This window comes from Syngnathus leptorhynchus, chromosome 2, assembly GCF_054491065.1.
Source record: "Syngnathus leptorhynchus isolate UIUO chromosome 2, UIUO_Slep, whole genome shotgun sequence".
In the NCBI taxonomy this organism is placed as follows: domain Eukaryota; kingdom Metazoa; phylum Chordata; class Actinopteri; order Syngnathiformes; family Syngnathidae; genus Syngnathus; species Syngnathus leptorhynchus.
In genome coordinates this window covers 9645639-9664348 of record NC_141196.1, presented here as the reverse complement: position 1 = coordinate 9664348, position 18710 = coordinate 9645639, and the positions used below count along the sequence as shown (strand labels likewise).

Genomic DNA, 18710 nt, shown 5'->3' with positions numbered 1-18710 from the left:
ATTAGGATTTTGCCAATTTACGGCTTAGTGTAAGGCAATTTTTTACCCCCTGCAATATACTCCACCTTAGATTTATAACAGCTGCCGGCCTGCTCGGAGAGATGCTCTTCCCAGTGATCAGGAGCAGTCCTGAGAGGTGATTTATGAGGGATGGGATTTCCGGTCAGAACGGCCTAATTGAGCGTCTGTAGTCTCCAGAGCAGTCCTTGGGAGAAGGGATAGGGTAATGAGGGAGAAAATGACATAGTCCAAGACACTTTGCTTGTATAGTAAATGAGCCTCGCCAGAGCTGCAGAGTGGAGGCATTAAAACAAAGAAAAAAAAAACTTGAGGACACCTCAAATACACCACAGCCTCAAATACGCCTGTGTGACATCACATCCTTTTTTTTTTTTTTTTTCAACACACTGTGGACTCTTTGTCCCACAGGATTTGTAGGTGAGTGCAGTGAACTTCCACCCACCCCCAATTGGGACATTCTGTCTCATTAGGAGCTTTCTACTCACCTTTACAACTACACACAGTCACAAATACTGAAGATGTTACACTACTGGACCTGTACGGCTCATAAGTGGACTCCAAAGTTAATGTTAATATATGGTATATATGATATATAAGGTATATTAGGTATCAATGAATTTATTACAGAGACCGCAGTGCAGAGTGGAGTACTGCTGAATAGTTCCAGGATGGCTTCCTGGATGCTTAGAGTGATAACTAACGGTGAATGCTGGTGTCTGAGGATGTCGATGAGTGTGTGTCGGTGGCAGTAACTCAGTGCTGGCGCCAGTGGAGCGAGCTGAGGGAGCACATTGGGCGCCAAACAAATGGACAAGCACACTCAGTTGAGGACTGCTGAAGTCAGCACTACAGAGTGACACCTGCCAGTGTCGATGTGTTTGTGCATGCAATAATGGAGGGAAATAATCACATTCAATGTATGAGTTCTATCGAATATTACACCTTTACAAGTCTGGTGTCATAAAGATGAGCATTGTTGTGTTTGTAAAAGTTGATTTTTTGATATAGTCCTTGTACGTAGCAAACGTGCGCACGTTCAATACGGAAGTAGAAGTACAGTTATCTGTGTAAAAAAGTAACAGTAAAAGTATTCAACTCCTGAAGTGAAACAAAAAACATGCAAATGATTTTTTTTACTGTCAATTATAAACAATACCCATTTTGATAACTTAGCACAATGAGGGGGGGAATCTGCAAATAGACACACAAACCATTCAAAATCAATTCTTTCATTTATTTCTTAGTACTCGTACTAGAAAACAAAATGACTTTAGCATTGGCTCAGCATTTTATTGTATCAAAACATATTGATGACAAATGAAGCAATACGCCTGTATGTATTTTTTTGGAACCAAATGAATTTTTGAATGCCAGATGGTGATGTGTTTTTTGAGTCTGGCCCAAGACACAAAACATTTGCCATAAATCTGCATTTCAAGTCGCCAACATGTAAAAAAAAAAAAAAAAGGCAGGCAATAGAAGCGGGTGACACTTAACCCAGCCTGTTCTAACCCAACCCCTACTCTGCCAATAACATAAATCCCGTGCAAGATCGGGAGCTGGGTGCAGGGAGACTCATTGTAAATATTCCCGAGGAGGTTTTGACGCCAATTAGACTGCTCCTCTTCCCGCACTTGCAGCCTAGCAGGAAGGCCTCATGCAGCATTCGGCTCCCACTCGTCTGTCAGGGTTGATGGTGATGACACTCGTCACCATTTTTTGTCATTCCTTTCCTTGGGTACGTTTGTGAGTGCTTCTGCTCGTGCTCCCACACAATGGACTTGGCAGAATCAGGCCGAAGGAACAAATAAAAAATAAATTCCTCAATGTACTGAGGTTAGAAATTTGTGTCCCGGTGAAAAAGCAATTATTGTACAATGGAACGGCTTAGGTCAAACACAACGTGTTCCTGATTGACCTCCAATTAGTTTGAACCATTGTTGTAGCGAATCATGGGATTGTTCCGGGGTCAAACCTCTGACATCATAAATTGTTTACCAATTGATTTTTAATGAGATTTGTTCTAGAGATTTTTCTTTTTTTAATAAACATTCAACTTTTGTTTTATTTGTTTTACTAGTCAAGTCAAGTTTATTTGTATAGTACTTTTGTATAACAACCGGTCAAGTGAATTTAAAAGTTTGTTCCTAAATACACTGTAAAAATGTGAAGATAATGTGTAAAAACGTGCAAACTGATACAAGAACCAGACCTTGACTGATTTAATTATAGCTATTTTGTATTTATTTGTCCAATTAATCAGTTATTGGAATTCTGTTCTATCAAATATTTGAATCAGCCTCAAAATAAGAATTTGATTGAATTGAAATTTTGATTGAATTGCACTTTTAGGAAATGCAGTTAGCTAGCGAGCTATGCTTTAGCCCAAAAAAGCATTTTCCCTCCAGATAATCTGCTGTTTTAGAGTGTATGATTGTTGGTTGTAAATGTGAACACATTGGGAAGAAAATCCACGAGAGTCGAGTGCCTCGTTGTTACGCCATGGAAAAGCCCCGCGACAACTCAGCGGGAATACTATACTGCAACCACCGGAGGCTTTGAGCGGGTAAGTAGCATCCATGTTTGCAAGTTGCAGAAGGGATATTTGATTGACAGTTGACATTTGAGGCTTGGTTTCAGTGCACCCAGTAGACATGCCTGCAGCATTTTAGTGTGTGGACAAAAGCATGATTGGAAAAATTCCAAAGCCTCAATTTATATACTTGGTAATCTTTCAGATTTGGCAGGGTTGTTAACAACATTCTTTTCGCTCGTGTGTGGAAATTACAAGACTTTTATTTTCACTTTACAGGGACTTGGATTTATGGCATAATATTTACAGCAGTGTTTTTCAATCTTTATTGCACCAAGGGACATATTTTAGAAAAAGCTCACAGAACACCATCAAACAACAAGGTCAGACAATAGTTCTACTGAAATACATACAAACGCAGTCTCAATTCACACAGTGATTTAGTTCAATGCAAAGCTGAACCTTCAGCATTCACTGTGGTGATTATTAATCGTGCAAATCAATCACTAAGATCTGAGCCTGAGGTGAAGCTGGAGGATTTTAGGTCTTGTCATTAGTCAGCCAGATTTTCATTCACTTCCCCTCATGCTTATTCAACTCTGATATGTCACTCGTCTATATTTAGATGAGTGCAGAAAAATAAAAGTGAGATATTTATGGAGACCGTGCTGCAAGCACCTTGTCTTGGAGCTTGGGACTTCTTCCACATGAAAGGGACAAGTTGAATATTTCATCTTTCTTTTGCAGCTTCCCAGCTGTGAAATGATCCGCTGTCTTGATGTTCAACTCCAGACAATATATTAACATGATTCACAACCACAAAGACGCCAAGACTTTTCTCATAATACACGTTAATCCCTTCAATCACTATAAAACAAATAAAATCCCATTTGCTTGGCTTTACATCATTATTCTTGTGAATATGTGAACAACCATCTTGTCTGGTCGCCTATTTCTGATAAGCAGGCTAATTCTGAAATGTCTGATTCCCCACAGCCTTTACAGTAATTTCCTATTACAAAGACTGTAATCACGCTGTCAGCGATGGCTTGTACTATAAAGGAGACGTTGCGGGGAGTGCAAAGTCGGTCGGCAGCCCTCTCTGGATAATTGCAGCCGGCTTTCAGCGCCGGTGATGTTTTCTGATTTAAGATTTAATGTAACTTTGCATCCAAGAAGAGGATGCCGGTTATCGATCCACTATAAAGCTTGAGAGGCCGGGGTAGGATCTGAGCTTATTGATCTGTGGAGAAAGCGGAGTGGCAACGGCCACAGTCAGGTGCTTGTGTGGGATAGGCCTCCAAGGTCAACTCGCACCGGCCGGGTCACATCTTGACGAATATGCACAAAGTCATGGATTTATTTACGTTTTAATAGCCTATTAGAATTTCATAGCGATAGGAGTCTTACTAAGTAGAAAGCAAAAATGCCATGGAAAGCAGATTAGGTTTTGATAGACTCTCCAAATGGCTTTGGAAGTGGATACTTTTGATTAGTGGAGAGCTGTGCATCTGCTCTTTCGGTGAAGACTTACTCGACTTAATCCACCTCTTAATGTCGCCACTATCATGTCACAATTATAGAAACCATCAATTCCACACACACAAAAAATGCAATGTAACAGCCTACAATTGGGCCATCTGTATCATCTGTTGCAGTTCACAGCCAATATTTATTTACTAGGATGACAAACAAACAAATAATTTAAAAACAATTAAAAGTAAAGTAAAAAAAAAATCAAAAAGTTAAGAAGTAAAGAAAAAAAAATGAATGAATGAATAAATCAATGAATACATCAATAAATAATACTGAATACATGTTTGTTAGGGGTTTTGTTAACTTTGGATGAACAGTTTTTACATTTCTGTGCCTAACAGAAGGGTTGTGGCAGCACAATTAAGTGTTTTTCGCTAAATGTGGATATTGTCACGTTGCTGCCTTATGCAGCCCTTCCAGCATTTTTCCTAGTCATTGAGGACACTGTCTGTCCCAGGAGAGAAGTACTGTTTCATCTATCATCACACAGGCTGTTTTAAGGCTACCCAGCATGCAGTATGATCCCCAGGCCACGCTCTTTGTAGATGCCACGAGGAAACTAGCAACTGCAGAAGACTTTGCTAAAAATAGTCGTCAAAATGTGATGCGTGTAGTTACAAAGTCTGTGCACTCTTCGTTAGGCACCGATGACTAATCTAATGGTCACAGTGGTATCAGACATTCTGCCTTTTTTTATTGTCAATGTGAGAGGTATTAAATTACAATATTGTATGTTCACTATGAACTATACAGCATCAATTTGGAGCATTTTGGTTACTGGATAGGGCCAAGTAAATAGAACTTTAAATATTTTTTCCATTTGTTTTTGTAGGATTAATCCGGATCCACAATTTTTTCGTAGACCTTTTTTTATATATAGAGTGGAGATAAATTCAATGCTCAAGCAGTGCAGTTCGCATGTTTACATATAATGTTTTGTAAAACATTGATAAAGCCACAGACTTGTTTGTATTATTTGTGCAATCTGACCTTTGACTGACTGATTTACTGATCAATCTCCTGCATGGACTTCTGCCTCCATTTAGAGTTTAAAGGGAATGAAGGGAGCCAGGAATCAAGTGTGTTCAGTCCCACAACGGCGCAAACGCCCATTTCTAATTGTGCTCATCTATGAAAATGCCAAGAGAAAGAAAATTCCACCCAATGCGCACATTAAGACTTATGCTGCATAAACTGTATTTTATATTAGTTCATGGTTCATTTGTCTCTATTTTTAGCATCAAACTAGCCTAGAAGAACAAAACATTTTTGTATGATTAATCCAATATTGTCTGTCAATGAGTTTGATTTAGTGCCTGCACCAAGAAGGTTCACCATCATTTTTACCCTTTTATTTGCTTTTATTCACACTTACAATCCAAGATTAATCCAACAGCCACTTGAATTACATACACTTTATCAATCATCAATCCAAGACACAATGACATGAGACAAAATGTTTTACAATGGCAGACAGAACCAGGCAGTGCTTTTCACCATCCGACCACACCATCTTTTGTGATATTGCATAATTACGATAAGAGTGAAATGACATGCAGTGCCGTTGTCAAAGCCTATTACAAGTTTGTGTTATCCGTGGAGCAAAGTGAACTCAAAGCACCATCAGCACGTGAAAAAGGGACAAGAGCACATCGATAATGTGGTAGCTTGACAAGATGTTGCCCCTGAGGTTGCTTTGTTGCTTGTGGCCGCCTTTGACGTAAAGAGAGGTGAGTGATGTGGGACCCCCCCCCCAACAGGAGTAACCTGATTCATACGTGTGCGTATCATACATGGTGCTACACTTGACAAATCAATGGCTCACACTGCCTTGTGTGCAGAATCTCGCTAAAAATAGTGCTTGCTATAAACTGTGCTTGTGATGCACTCTTTCCATTGGGACTATCTCGAGAGGTCGATAGATACATAAGAATGTCAACGGGGAGGCCTAAGTTTCACCTCAGACCAGAGTTGTGTTCTTGCGTATGTGTGGTGGCGATGCAAAACATCGTGGAGCAGTTAGAAGTTTGAATGCCAAAGATTTTGAAATTCCAAGCTGCTCTTTTTTTGGGTGGGCATTTTTTAAGAGTAAAGTGTATCGTTGTGGGTGCTGACTATAACCTGGTGACATGACGCCGTTCTCCACTCCATCCTCAGAGCCGGTATTTTCTCAAGAGCTCCGATTGCCACATGTACTTCCGCTCCGGAAAGCGATCGGGAATCCTAATGCGACGGAAGTCCTGGATGCATTTCTCCAGCTCCTGCTCAGGTGTCATCTTCTCCTTGTTGGCTTTCCTCTTGGCAGCCTCTCGCTCACGGACCCCGAAGGTCCTGCCCCGCAGCATGTCAGTCTTACGCCGCATCTCTGCCTGCTGCATCATGTGAGCGGAGACTTTGTGCATGGGTCGGTCCAGGGACTGGATGTTGGGGCGTCGAGTTACGGGGCCGCGGATGACGGTCCCCTGAGGGGAGCTGGCCTCCGACTGGGTCTCGGAACAGGAAGTGGAGAGCTCGTTGAAGGAAGTGCCGCTTTCTCCCTCGCGCTCACTTTTGTGGCTCTTGCAGCAGCAGTCACAGTGTGAGGATGACCACCGTGAGGGCCCACCTACATGACACGCACACACACACACACACACATTTATAGTTTTAACTTGTTATCCGTGGTGGTTCGGCTTTTAAAACACATTAAATTCATGTATGCTATTAACATGATTAACATTATTCAGATGATAATCACTGATGCAGTATCATGCATTGTCGAAGAGCCTCAACTCAGCCTTCTTCTCTATTAGAAATCTCTGATAACCCCAAGTTACCCCGAGAAAGTGAGAAAGTGACAAATGGATATTAAGTGTGCTGCAATTTTTAATCATTTTTATTGACTGAATAATATCATTTATTAAGACACCCAGGAAGCATTTTAAATTGCGTGTGTGTGTGGGGGGGGGGGGGGGGCACACTGTGTCTCATCCAAGCCATCTAATTTGGAGATTGATTGAAAATATATTTGTATATTTTCTAGGGGCACTGTCAGTAATGAACTCTTGAATGTTCACCACTTTTGTTCCGTATGGTGTGGCAAGAAGATCGATTCCCATTCTTCAGAATCAGTAGCAAGCAGTCCAGGTGTAGTGGGCCTTTCGCTTTAAATCAGCTGGGATAGACCTCCAGCCCTTGTAGTCATAAATCCATACATTTTCTGATGGTGGTGGAGGTGGGCTAAGGAGTTATCATATGTTTATGTCAATGTTATGGCAGTCTATTCTAGTTAGACTGAGTTCTAGAACAGGAACTAAAATTAATCTGATCCATTTCCATTACATGCACCAAGGGTGTCAAACTCAAGGTGCAGGGGCCAGATATGGCCCCGCCACATCATTTTATGTGGTCCGTGAAGACAAATTGCGCATTGAATTGATGTGTCGATATGAAAATTGCAAATCGTCTTCACTTTTAAGAAACATCTTTTTTAAACATTTGAACAGTTTTTACTAGTTTCTGATTTGAAAATGAATGATTCATCAGTTTGTTTTGAGGCTTATACTGAATATAATATGAGGCGTTACATACATTTATTTGGGTTGACAGTCATAATGGCCCATCGAAGGAAAAACTATGACTACCAACGCGGCCCGTGACAAAAATGAGTTTGACACCCCTGAGTCATGGACTTACACCAACTGCTATGTCAAGAGCCAGGTGTGATTATCTCCCATTATTGTTCATCCATGTTGGAGCTCTGTGGCTCACTGAGCGCTGTAATTTACCCCATTCACTCAAAGTAATCCGGAGGCTTGTACCGCAGGACAACAACGGAGGCATACATTTCATCTTCATAGCTCTCAACTTTTTTTCCTTCCACATGTCCTCCCACGTTGTCAATTACACAGAGGAAATCACTCGCTATTTCGCTATTTTCCATGTAATCGGAGATAAGAAGCTACAGTTGTAGGGTCAACATCCGTTTATAAAGAAATAGAATCATCCACGCAAGCAACACCCCTTAATGGTCTTTTTCCAATATGATGATATGTCCTCAGTTGCTATGATATCACATTGGGAGCAATAATTTGTACATTAGCCCCTTGTGAACGGAGTTCAAGGGGGGGGGGGGGGATTTCAACCTTTCCTCGCTCACTCTAATAATTACCTTATCCTAGACGCAATGATTATATTGAAATGATAGTAAGAGAGTCACTAACAGCTTTTTAATGGCTAATCCATGAGTAAAGAGGCCAATCAACCCCCGCCCCCCCCCCTGCAGAAAATGAATCGAGCCGAGTCCAGCAGACGAGCAGCACTCGGCAAATGGATGGAGGCGCTTTAGTGACCGGTATCCAGAGGAAGGGGGCGGGGTTGTGAGTATTGTTTCTAAATGGATGGAGGTTGGAGTTCGGGTGGTGGGGGCATGAAGGCAATACGCCAATTCCCAATAATAGCTGTGTGCAATTTTCTGAGTGAATTGTGACCTTAAAATCGGATGATGTTCATTTGAGATTGAAGTTCACTCACTTGACTTGATGTACAATTTTGTTGAGTTTTGTTGAAAAGTGGCGAAAAGAGAAAGGGAGATGCCACTAAAGAATGATACCAAGATACACATACATACTTGGGGGTATGTTTAAACAAGTGGGCGTTCATTTTCTGAAATCTTTTCAGGGAAGCCATTGATCGTTATGTCTTTGTTCTCAGATCCATACAGTCTCTCTTAAGAGATCCTGTTACCGCCACATTAAGAGACAGGAGCAGACTCTGCTTCCGCATTTCTCAACAACGCTAAGCTAAATTCTCTCTTTAATGAGAGCAGGAACACTTGTCCTGACAGGAGAGGGTCTCGTTTCACCAGCTTGGATGCTCATTAAAATGACACTTTTTAGCTGGTAAATTGTCCTAAATGGCAGAAGAAGTAGGACATGACGTGGACCGAAGGCAGGGTGCTCAGACAAACGCAAATGTCACTGGGTTTGTTTGCTTGCCTCTAAATTAAACACACTTCTTGCATACAGTCCGTCATCGGGAAAGCAGTTCTGGGGCTTGGCCTTAAAGAATATTCTGTTCCGAATGCGCCTTAGAAAAATATGTTTTTCAAAAAAAGAGGAAAACTACACGTCATGTACAGCAACGTGTGTCATGGGACTTTACGAGATCCCAGCTCAGTGAACAGCAAAAGATGAACTAGACATTTTTTTTTGCAGCTTTAAATAAGGAATTGGGAATTACAGGTGCCCTCGGGCGAGTCACTGAACCCACATGACTATTCTTTGGCCTTGTTTGTTCCATTTTGTCTTGAACTAACGGTGGAATAATTTTTACAATGAGTTTGTCTGCATTATCTTGTCATATTTGCCCAAGTGAGCACTTCTGCCCTCTTATGTAGCCTCGAGGGACTAATAAAGCAGTCCTCATTTTCGTGATGAAATGGTAAACGGGCTGTACTTGTGTAGCGCTTTTCTGGCTTGGCTATTCAAAGCGCCTCACACTGCCTCCTCATTCAACTACTGATGTGTCAAGTGTCTTGCTCAAGAATACTTTGACAGCCGGGGATTGAACCCCCAAGGACATCCATTGAGGATGATTGCACTGAATTAGACAAAACGATTCTACCTCGTGGGTTTCATCATCGTTAAGTGACACTGGGACTAAGTGCTGGCATCTCATTTTATTACAAATTTGAACTATTGTGAATGTACTTTACCATCCTACACCAGCGCATAATGTTTTCGAGACATGCCGCAATCCAGCCTTTGTTGACTATGATCGGAATTGGGCAAAAAAAAAAAGTCTCAAAGTTGGGTAAGCGTGTCGTTGACACATCTTGTGGGTGTTACATCAACAGTTGCACTTCAAGACTGTCTTCCAAGTAACCTCATTTACCAGGTAAATTGCAAACAGTCTCAGGCGCCTCGTGCCCTTCTGTCTCATATCTGCACAAATACATTTTAGCTTAGCTAGCGCAGCCTCGGGAGGAGTGTAGTTTACATGCTTGTTAGCTTACGAATTAGGTCAGTGTGCCCTTGCAGCAGCAGGGGGAAAAGCTTGCCTTGCAAAGTGACCGGCCTTACAGCAGAAAAGAAATCCTTTTGACCACGACGGTCCTATTTGCTGCACAAGCATCTCTGCCACAGCTTAACTGATAGTTAGCGCACGCAGCGTCTTGTAATATTTGCATATATTTGAATGTGTCAATATAAAGTGCTTACCCCCAGCCAGCCAGTGGAGCTGAAACCCAGACACTGACAAAAGAGTGAGTATATTACACGTGGGGGACCTCATGGGGCTCAGAAATGGGTTTTTTTTAACAGCATAATCACGTTTCAATAATCCTTGATTTATTTGTTTTTTCATTTTGGCCTCCAAAAAGTGAGTCTTAAAGTTCAGGATCAGATTTGAGTGCAAACGATTCATCATACTTTGAAATACAAATGATCGGCTTTCAATGATTGATCCAAATATGTTGGAGTCTGCACATTTCTGATCAAAAGCATTTACTGCCAAGGTGAGGCGGCACGTCTACTTGAAGTGATGTAGTGCAAAATGGCAGCGGCTCACAGCCATGACTTACTTCTGACTATTTCTCAGCCAGCACAAGTGCTCTATCAGAAGTGGATGAGTTATTCATGGCTGGCACCATCCATCTGTCAGAGGCATCGCCAATCCATTCTGACTCCAAACGAGCTGGGTCCAATCTTTGCCTAGCCTGCATTACATCCTGGGAATGGATTCCATTCCTCCAGAGGTAAGGGACTCGAGTCACATGACTCAAGTCGACTTACAGAAGCCGCTAATGTTATGACTTGCGACTTGCTTGGCATATACCTTGAAAGACTCCACTTGACAAGTCAGTTTGTTTACATTTGATTTTTTTTTTTTAATATTTTGTGCCTTTTGTTGTTGAAAGAAAAGTCTTCACCGTATTCCTTTTCTCTGGCCGGTATTGTATGACTTGATGAAGCAGCCCTTAAACTAGGTTACCCTTCATCTTTCAAAACTGTGTCTCCAGTGGATGGCTGGAGACAGGGAAATATTTTGGGATCCCAGATTGCTTTTTAATCAGCCAACACCCTTTACGTTCCCCAGAGATAATTAGTGGTAACAAAACTGTCCTCAAATGCCAGCTGGGAGTTTTAGAATTCTAAGTCCTAACAGGAATAATATCACCACTGCCAATGTCCTTATTGTGCGGGATGACCTACTTTTTTGGTGATAAATAACCCTTTCAGCAGTCCCTCTGGAGTCTGTCGAGATGCTGCTACCCGAGGGTCTTTATTAAACTTCAGGGGCATCTCAACTAATACCTTTACTTAATGCCTATAGTATCTATTTCGGTGACTTACAGTACATCTGATATCACTGCGCACGCGCAAACCCAAAACACAAACAATGACAGATAATTGATCAAAATAATTAGTACTGACTGCATTTAGTATTGTAAACCAAACATTTCATATGATAGCATTGATTTGGTCTCTGGGCTAGCTGGTTCCCTCCCTCTTTTCCCCCAAGCCTCCATCCCGTGATGTAATGCACCTCAGAGGTTTTGTGAAACTTTTATTCGAACACACAAAGGCACGGTGCAAGCTTAACAGTACAGCAATTATCATTCTTAACTGTTATTCAAGTGTAAAACTTCAAATAATGAAGCACTATAATCAGGTCCCGGTCAATTCCAGCCTGAAGTCTAGAATGCGTAGACATCACCAGATGCTGGATTTCATCGCTGGTGATGCTCTGCCAGGCCTCTGTGCTGCAACTGTTTGCAATTCCTGCTTGTGTTGCCTGGGGCATTTTCCATTCACTTTTGTCTTTGACAAGTAGAATGCATGCAAGGATGGCCTTGGTCATCGCATAGCACTGACTGCACTTCTTTGCCTTCAAAAAAATCGTTGTTTTGGCAGTATCGGAATTCATCCTGCTTTTTTTTTTTTTGACACCACTCACCCCAATAAATCCAGGTTAACCAGTTCCGTCGGCAGCCATACATGGCCTCCAGAGCGACTTGCTGAGCGACCAATTTTTCTTTTTTTTCAGAATTGTATGATGCCATGTATGACATCGGCCAATTGTTTGGGAAATAAAATTATTTTAAAAAGCCTAAGAAACAGAAAATCTTGCCATGAAAACTACTAGAACATATTAAACTATTTGAAAACACACACGCATTTTGTTTGAGGCTGAAAATACGCTATCCATATTTTGTGTATTCATACCACTTACGAATGAGTACCGTAAATCTGATTTGGGTCACTTAAAAGTGTGCAAATCCATCCCACTGCTATCTATCCACTCAGCCATCAATTTTTCGACTTATCCTTTTCAGGGTCACCGGTCAGTTGGAGCCAGTCCCAGCTGACTATGTGTGAATGGCAGACTTGCCGATTGGTCGGAAGTCGGTTGCAAAGCACAGAAACAACCACAAGTTACGTTTGTACCTCCAGTCGGTGAGAGAGAATCAATTCTACATTGGATTGCAGTGTCAAGCCTGCCATTTAGTATACTCACAGTGACTGCTGCTAACTGTTTATGACACATTTGTTGAACAGTTCGTTGGAAATGGCCCCACAGGGACAAATAAATAATTGAAAGGACGCGTGATTCGCAATTGCTTAAATGAGGACTTAATCACTATCAGCTACAAAAAAAAAAAAAACACAAGCACTTTTTTTGATAAATGCCTTGATCCCCCCCACACACACACACACACCTAGGACAGATTCTGCTGATGGAATCGTTCATTTTGTCAGCAGGGGACGATAGAGCGAATAGAAAAGAAATGGCAGTTGAGCATCTTAACTGGTCCCTTGACTAAAGACACAGATTGCGCAATACTGCACTCATTTGATGGAATGGAGTGAAGTGATAACTAAATTGAGACAAACTTGCTTGCAGGAAAATGGCACAAAATATGTCCTTAATGATTTCAAAGAAAGAGTAATGTGGAGTTTACACTATTGATTTTCCCTTGTTATTGTTTTCCCTTTTATTCTGACCCAAATGCCAAGGCATACAATTCTGACTTACAAGGGAGGCACGTAACAATAAGACAATTTTTGTTCTTGTGCCCTCCTTTGACAAATTTGCTTCTGTAAATGTCACGTACAATTATCACTAGTTAGCTAACGTCTCTTCAGATACGCCGCTTGCATAAACATTTTAGTGTGCCTTGTTATGCGCCATGAGTGTGCGCATTTTTCACAATTTCAAAGGTTTTAATTATTCAAGCTGGCAGGGTTATTAATAGCACCTTTCTCTACTTGTGTGTCAACTTTAAAAGACATTTATTTTTACTTTACAAAGACCTTACCTACACAGTACAGTAAATGCAATTTGAAATCAGGGGTGCCTGGCCGAGGTCATTCAATGTCTCACGTTCAGAATCAGGTTGCAGCATTAGAAAGTGGCTGCTGAGCAATGTGCTGCAGTCTAAATATGACAACTCTGTCCTGGCCCCGGTCGCGGTGTCCTATCACGAATCACAATGTGAGTCGCCTATCCCATGCCACCAGCAGCAAAATGGGATGATGCCTTTTTACTCCCCCAAGACCCCATGACCTTTGTTGTTATCAGTGTTTTTGCTCCCTCTGCCTTTTTTTTTTCTGCACCCCTTGGCCAGGTCTCATGCAACTTTTAGTTTCTCATCCCTCTTGCTCATCCGCTCCGGCCTCAATCTGCTCACTTTTCTCTTCCCTTCGAGCCCGAGCCTTTACATTCTCTCTCCATGTTCCTTTCTTTTCTTCTTAGAATTCATTATTTCCCTCGAGCAACTCTAAAAAATACACCCCCTCTCTCGAAGCTTTTCATGAACAGAAAGTGGGGTTAACCTACACCTGGAGCTGCTCCTTCATGTCGAATGACTCACATGCTGTTGTGAAGTTCAGCTCAGGCTACTGCACCTTTCAAATGTAGGCTACTGTAACATTAGAGAGAAGTCGCATCGCTCACTCTCTTCTCTGCACTTCCAACCTGAACACGCCAACTAGTTTTTTATTTTCTTCCTGAATTCCAAAGGGAAGCATTGAGAACAATGAACAAAGTGATTTTTAATTGGCCATATGGTCCTACTCTTCCTTGCAAATATGCCATATTTGAAGCTAAATCGGGCTTCTGCTGATGAAGAACTCCAAGCAAAAAGCTGATATGGGAGAAAGCAGCACAGACTTTAGTCAGTCAGATTTGAGTTGTTCTCTTTTTCTGCTGCCGACTGGTGCTATATAATTCACAGGCACAGTAAGCATTTATGTCTCCGTATGACACATGTACTTGAAGTGCAGCACAATTGTGACTCAACCCCTGCAAGCATCAGTTCAGTTTGAAATTCTGAGCCCTTTTTAAACCGATTGCTAAACAAAAAACATCAGTCCCTCAGATAGCCTAGCCTAGCCTATGACTCCAAAACATTTTTGTATATTGAGCTTGTTTGTTGTAATACAGATCATTTGTTACATACAGATATAAGAAGACATTGAAAAAAATAATTTCATTACTGAGGGGAAAAAAAATCACAATTTCAATATTGTTGAAAATTATTAAGGTCTGGTTTTGTCTTACTTTATTTTTTTCTAAATACCCCCTATCCTAGAATGACCTTAGGCAAGAGCTGGGGTACTCCATTCACACTCAGATTCACTTATGGACAATATGGAGTTGTAAATTAGCCTAACATGCATTCTTGTGAAGAGAAAAAGGGGCTATATTCCGCTTGGGACGCCTTGCTTTTGCAGTGAGGGGTTGCACATCCATTTTTTGTCTGGGCTCGGGACACTGGCTGAAAATCAGAGCTGTGCTGTCTGCATGAAAGGCAGCAGCATGCACCACTGTACACGACCAGTGTAATAAAATTGGTTGTCCAGTGTTCTGGAACAGATTGGGTTCTACTTCAGAGACTGTGACGTGCATTTATGGCCCTTGTTCTTATACGATCTTGACCGAGTTGTGTTGTGTAGCTTGCTGTGAAAGTAGCCAGTTCCAGTATTTGGGCCACATGACCTAATGTGCATGTTTGGGGAATGTGGGCATCCCATCACTAGAATATGCAAAAACAAGCAAAGTTCGGATTCAAACTCCAGAACTGTGAGGCTACTGTAATGATACACTCTAAAATCAGTTGAGTCAAAATTTAACATGAGCAAATCCAAGTTTTTGAGTAAAATTGGATAATCCACAAAACAACCCAAAGTATTGGGTCATTTTCTGTAAAACCAAAACAACTCCTAGTTGAAATAACAAGAATATGATTGTATTTGATTGTGCCAATGTTTTATGAGATGTGTTCTATTGTGTTGTTATGTTCTGTAAAGCGCGTTGTTACAACGACAGCTCTTGTGAATAAAGAGTTATTGTATGAATTGTACGTATAAAGAAAAAAATGCTTTTATTTCAAATAACTTGGTTGAATTTTGCTTGATCTGTGGGTTATTCATTTGACCCAAATTCTTTGGTTCAAGGAAAAGGCTAAAAGATAAATCTTTTGACCCACACCCTAAAAATTATTGTGTAAAATTGTTTTTGTTCAAAACAATCGAATGTTTGGTGAAATTGACTCAAGTTTGTATCGGTCTGTTCAAATTTTGACTTAGCAATTGTAAAGGTTGGGTTTTTTACCTAAATTTGATCATTTTTGACCCAACTGTTTTGGAGAATAAAAGAATGAATGAACAAACGAACGAACGAACGAACGAACGAACGAACGAACGAACGAACGAACGAACGAACGAACGAACGAACGAACGAACGAATGAATGAATGAATGAATGAATGAATGAATGAATGAATGGGTGACTGGGTGAATGGATGGATGAATGAATGAACACCCATAAAACTGCTGGGTTCAATATTTTTAATGCAAACTGGGTTGCTTTTAATCCAGTGGTTTTAAGGATAAATGAATTAAAAAAATATTTTTTCGTTTGAAAGTTTAGGTCTATTTGCAAGCATACAGAAACACAAAGAAAAAAACTTATGGAATGAGCTCTATGGTATGGCTGTGTGCGTGCGTGCGTGCGTGCGTGCGTGCGTGAGTTGCGCGTGCAACTCGACTCACGGTAGAAGATGTACTGCGCGTAATTGGACCAGAGCCTGTCGTCTGCGTAATGAGCGACAGAAGAGGCGGTTAGGGAGGAGTTGCAGGCCACGATGTGAAAGCCGCTTTCTGACAGCATGTCAAACGCCCTCTCCGGGTGCTTGAACTTGAGGTAAAACCGGCAGGTGTAGCGGTCCGGGGGACGATCCGCGTCTCTGTTGTCATTCAGCGCGTCGCCAAAGACCTCCTTAGCCAAAGCGATCCTGCTGCTGATGAAGATCCTCGGCAACTTTCTACTCTTGGAGTCGGGCTCGCTTTCTTTGCCTCCCGCCGCTCCTTTCAGAGCCACCGTGATGTAGCCGTATCTCCTGTCTAGAGAGTAAGACGGGTAAAACCTTTGCTCACTGCCCACGGACGCATCGTCCAAATCGCTGTAGTCGTCCGGAAAGACTTTGGACTCCTCAGACGATAAAAGTTTGGCTAAATCTGGAAGCTGGAAATATTCCGCTTCCCGCTTCAACCTCCCCCTCTCGGGGAAGTGGTCCGGGAGGACAACTTGCTTGTCCCGCAAGTAATCCAATACGTACCGAAACAAAAAGCCGTCTCTGTCGATGAAGTAACGTCCTCTAAAGTCCCGGGACAGATCATTGGAGGAGCCCTTCTTGTTGGAAAACAGCTTCCCGAGTAGGGAATTTGGGAATGCGGTCAATGTGGCGTGGCGGGTGTAGTATACCTGCCCACCCACGTTCAGCTCGATGACATCCGATGGAGGGCTCTGCGCCGCGCTGGGCTCTTTGGCGGGTTTGCAGTTTTCGCTCATTTCCCCCTTTCCTCTTAATCTCGTTTTGGAATGGAAGTGGGTAGATGGCGTCAAATTCAGGGCGCGCGGTGCAGATGCATGCTGGCAAAACACTCACAAGCCGAAGCCTCGCTCATCAAAATCCAAGGTGTGTCCCTCGTTGAAATCCTTTGAGTCCGTGCGTAAATGTGCGCATCCTTTTTCAACGCAATCGATCATCGCGAGCTCATCGTGTTACGCGCATCCACTGCGATACCAGACTACATCATCTTCACTCTGTAACTCACCACCATCAATAAAGTAGAAATCCGTTTGGTTTTTTTCTGAAGCGTCTTGTTTTCTCACGGTTCAAGATCAGTGCGTAAAAGTCACAATTCCACTCTGGCTGGACGCCGGAAGCTGCTGGTAGAGGTAATGGATGAAAGTGGGACTCCGGTGCGCACCCACATCCCTCCAAAGTGCTGAGTGCGGCCAGCAGACGGTTTAAGATCATGTTGAGTCAAGCTGTAAACGAGAGAGAGATTGGAGAGAGAGAGAGGGAATGGGAGAGCGAGGTCCAATAATGTCTTACATCATCTTAAAGACAAATGACATTTGCATGGTGAAAGATGTGATGTGTGGGGGTTCAAAAATCACCCAAACACTGGCGACCTGCAGGAATTGCGACTAATGCGGTTTTATCATCCTGCCGTGCCCATTTTAATCCAGTTACAGGCTGTCCCATATTTACATGTGCGCTTATAACCAGAAAGAGAGAGAGAGAGGGAGAGGGAGAGAGGAAGGGGGGAGGGAGGGGCTCTTGCGCTCATCATCACTGACAGCTATGTGGCACCAAACGCAGCCCGGGCCTCACTGCTGTCATTAAACATCTGCTTTATACTTTGGAAATGAAGTCAACCTAGACGCTTTTCTCTTTGTCACCCAAATTGCTTAATTGAAAAAAAATCCATCTGATCGGCATCATCGATTAAAAAAAAATACCTCCTGATTTCAGGACCATGGACAGATCTAAGGCAATCCTCATTCGTTTTCAAATCTTGAAGATCAAACTGACTTGAATGGTGGGCTATATAAGGGGCGGGCGATTTTGATACTTGCTGGTATCGCCCCCCCATACCGATACCGGTCCTCGCCCATCCCTATGAATTGGATTTATCATGATTGACCCAGCAGATTGGACTGGAGATTCAGGCTGAAGAGCTAAAGCTGGTCGCCATTTTTGACAGGTTTACAAAAGTTGAAGTACATTTAATGTAACATTGTTCGAAAATGTTATAGCTCAGCGGGTAACTTTGCTCTCCGTGGACACAGAGATTAGGGTTTCCAACCCATACCACCAGTGATCCTATGTGGAATTCATGATGAACAATTCTGCACAAACAACTTCCAACAAATCAACTGCTCATTTCTCTGCCTATTTTTCAATGCCTGGAGCGGCATTGAGCAAAGAAGAGGCTTTTTACTGCCACAGTGCTGATGATAGCGGAGCACCCTTGACTCCTGGTTTTGAGGAGGCAGCGGTCACGCTTTTGCCCTGTTAATTCCAAGTACATTGAGCTGGAGAAGGGTTGCTAAGCAGCCACCAGGGACTGAGTGGGATTCAAACAGTTGGGATATACTGCGACACAAGTGTCTATGGTGCCAGCTTTTGATGCTTGTAGTTGAATGTTGCTGCTGAATGGAAGGCAAGGGTGGCAAATTTAGTTTCATCGTGGGCTACATCAAAGTTATGATCCCCCTTCGGGGAGCGCTCGTATTGGTGAAACAATATGAATGTCTAATGCACGTGTTTCAAACTCAAGGCC

General features: G+C 42.2%; 1 protein-coding gene across 1 annotated transcript; it reads right to left on the bottom strand.

Moving 5' to 3' along the window:
• Positions 1 to 5444: 5444 nt before the first annotated feature.
• On the bottom strand, positions 5445 to 17386 carry LOC147060641 (BTB/POZ domain-containing protein KCTD16-like). Its single transcript, XM_085904909.1, has 3 exons — positions 17024 to 17386; positions 16128 to 16945; positions 5445 to 6695 (listed from the first exon to the last, which is right to left on the bottom strand). Exons 1-3 carry the CDS (start codon positions 17122 to 17124, stop codon positions 6244 to 6246), a joined length of 1371 nt encoding a protein of 456 aa, XP_085761035.1. The 5' UTR covers positions 17125 to 17386; the 3' UTR covers positions 5445 to 6243.
• Positions 17387 to 18710: the final 1324 nt, after the last annotated feature.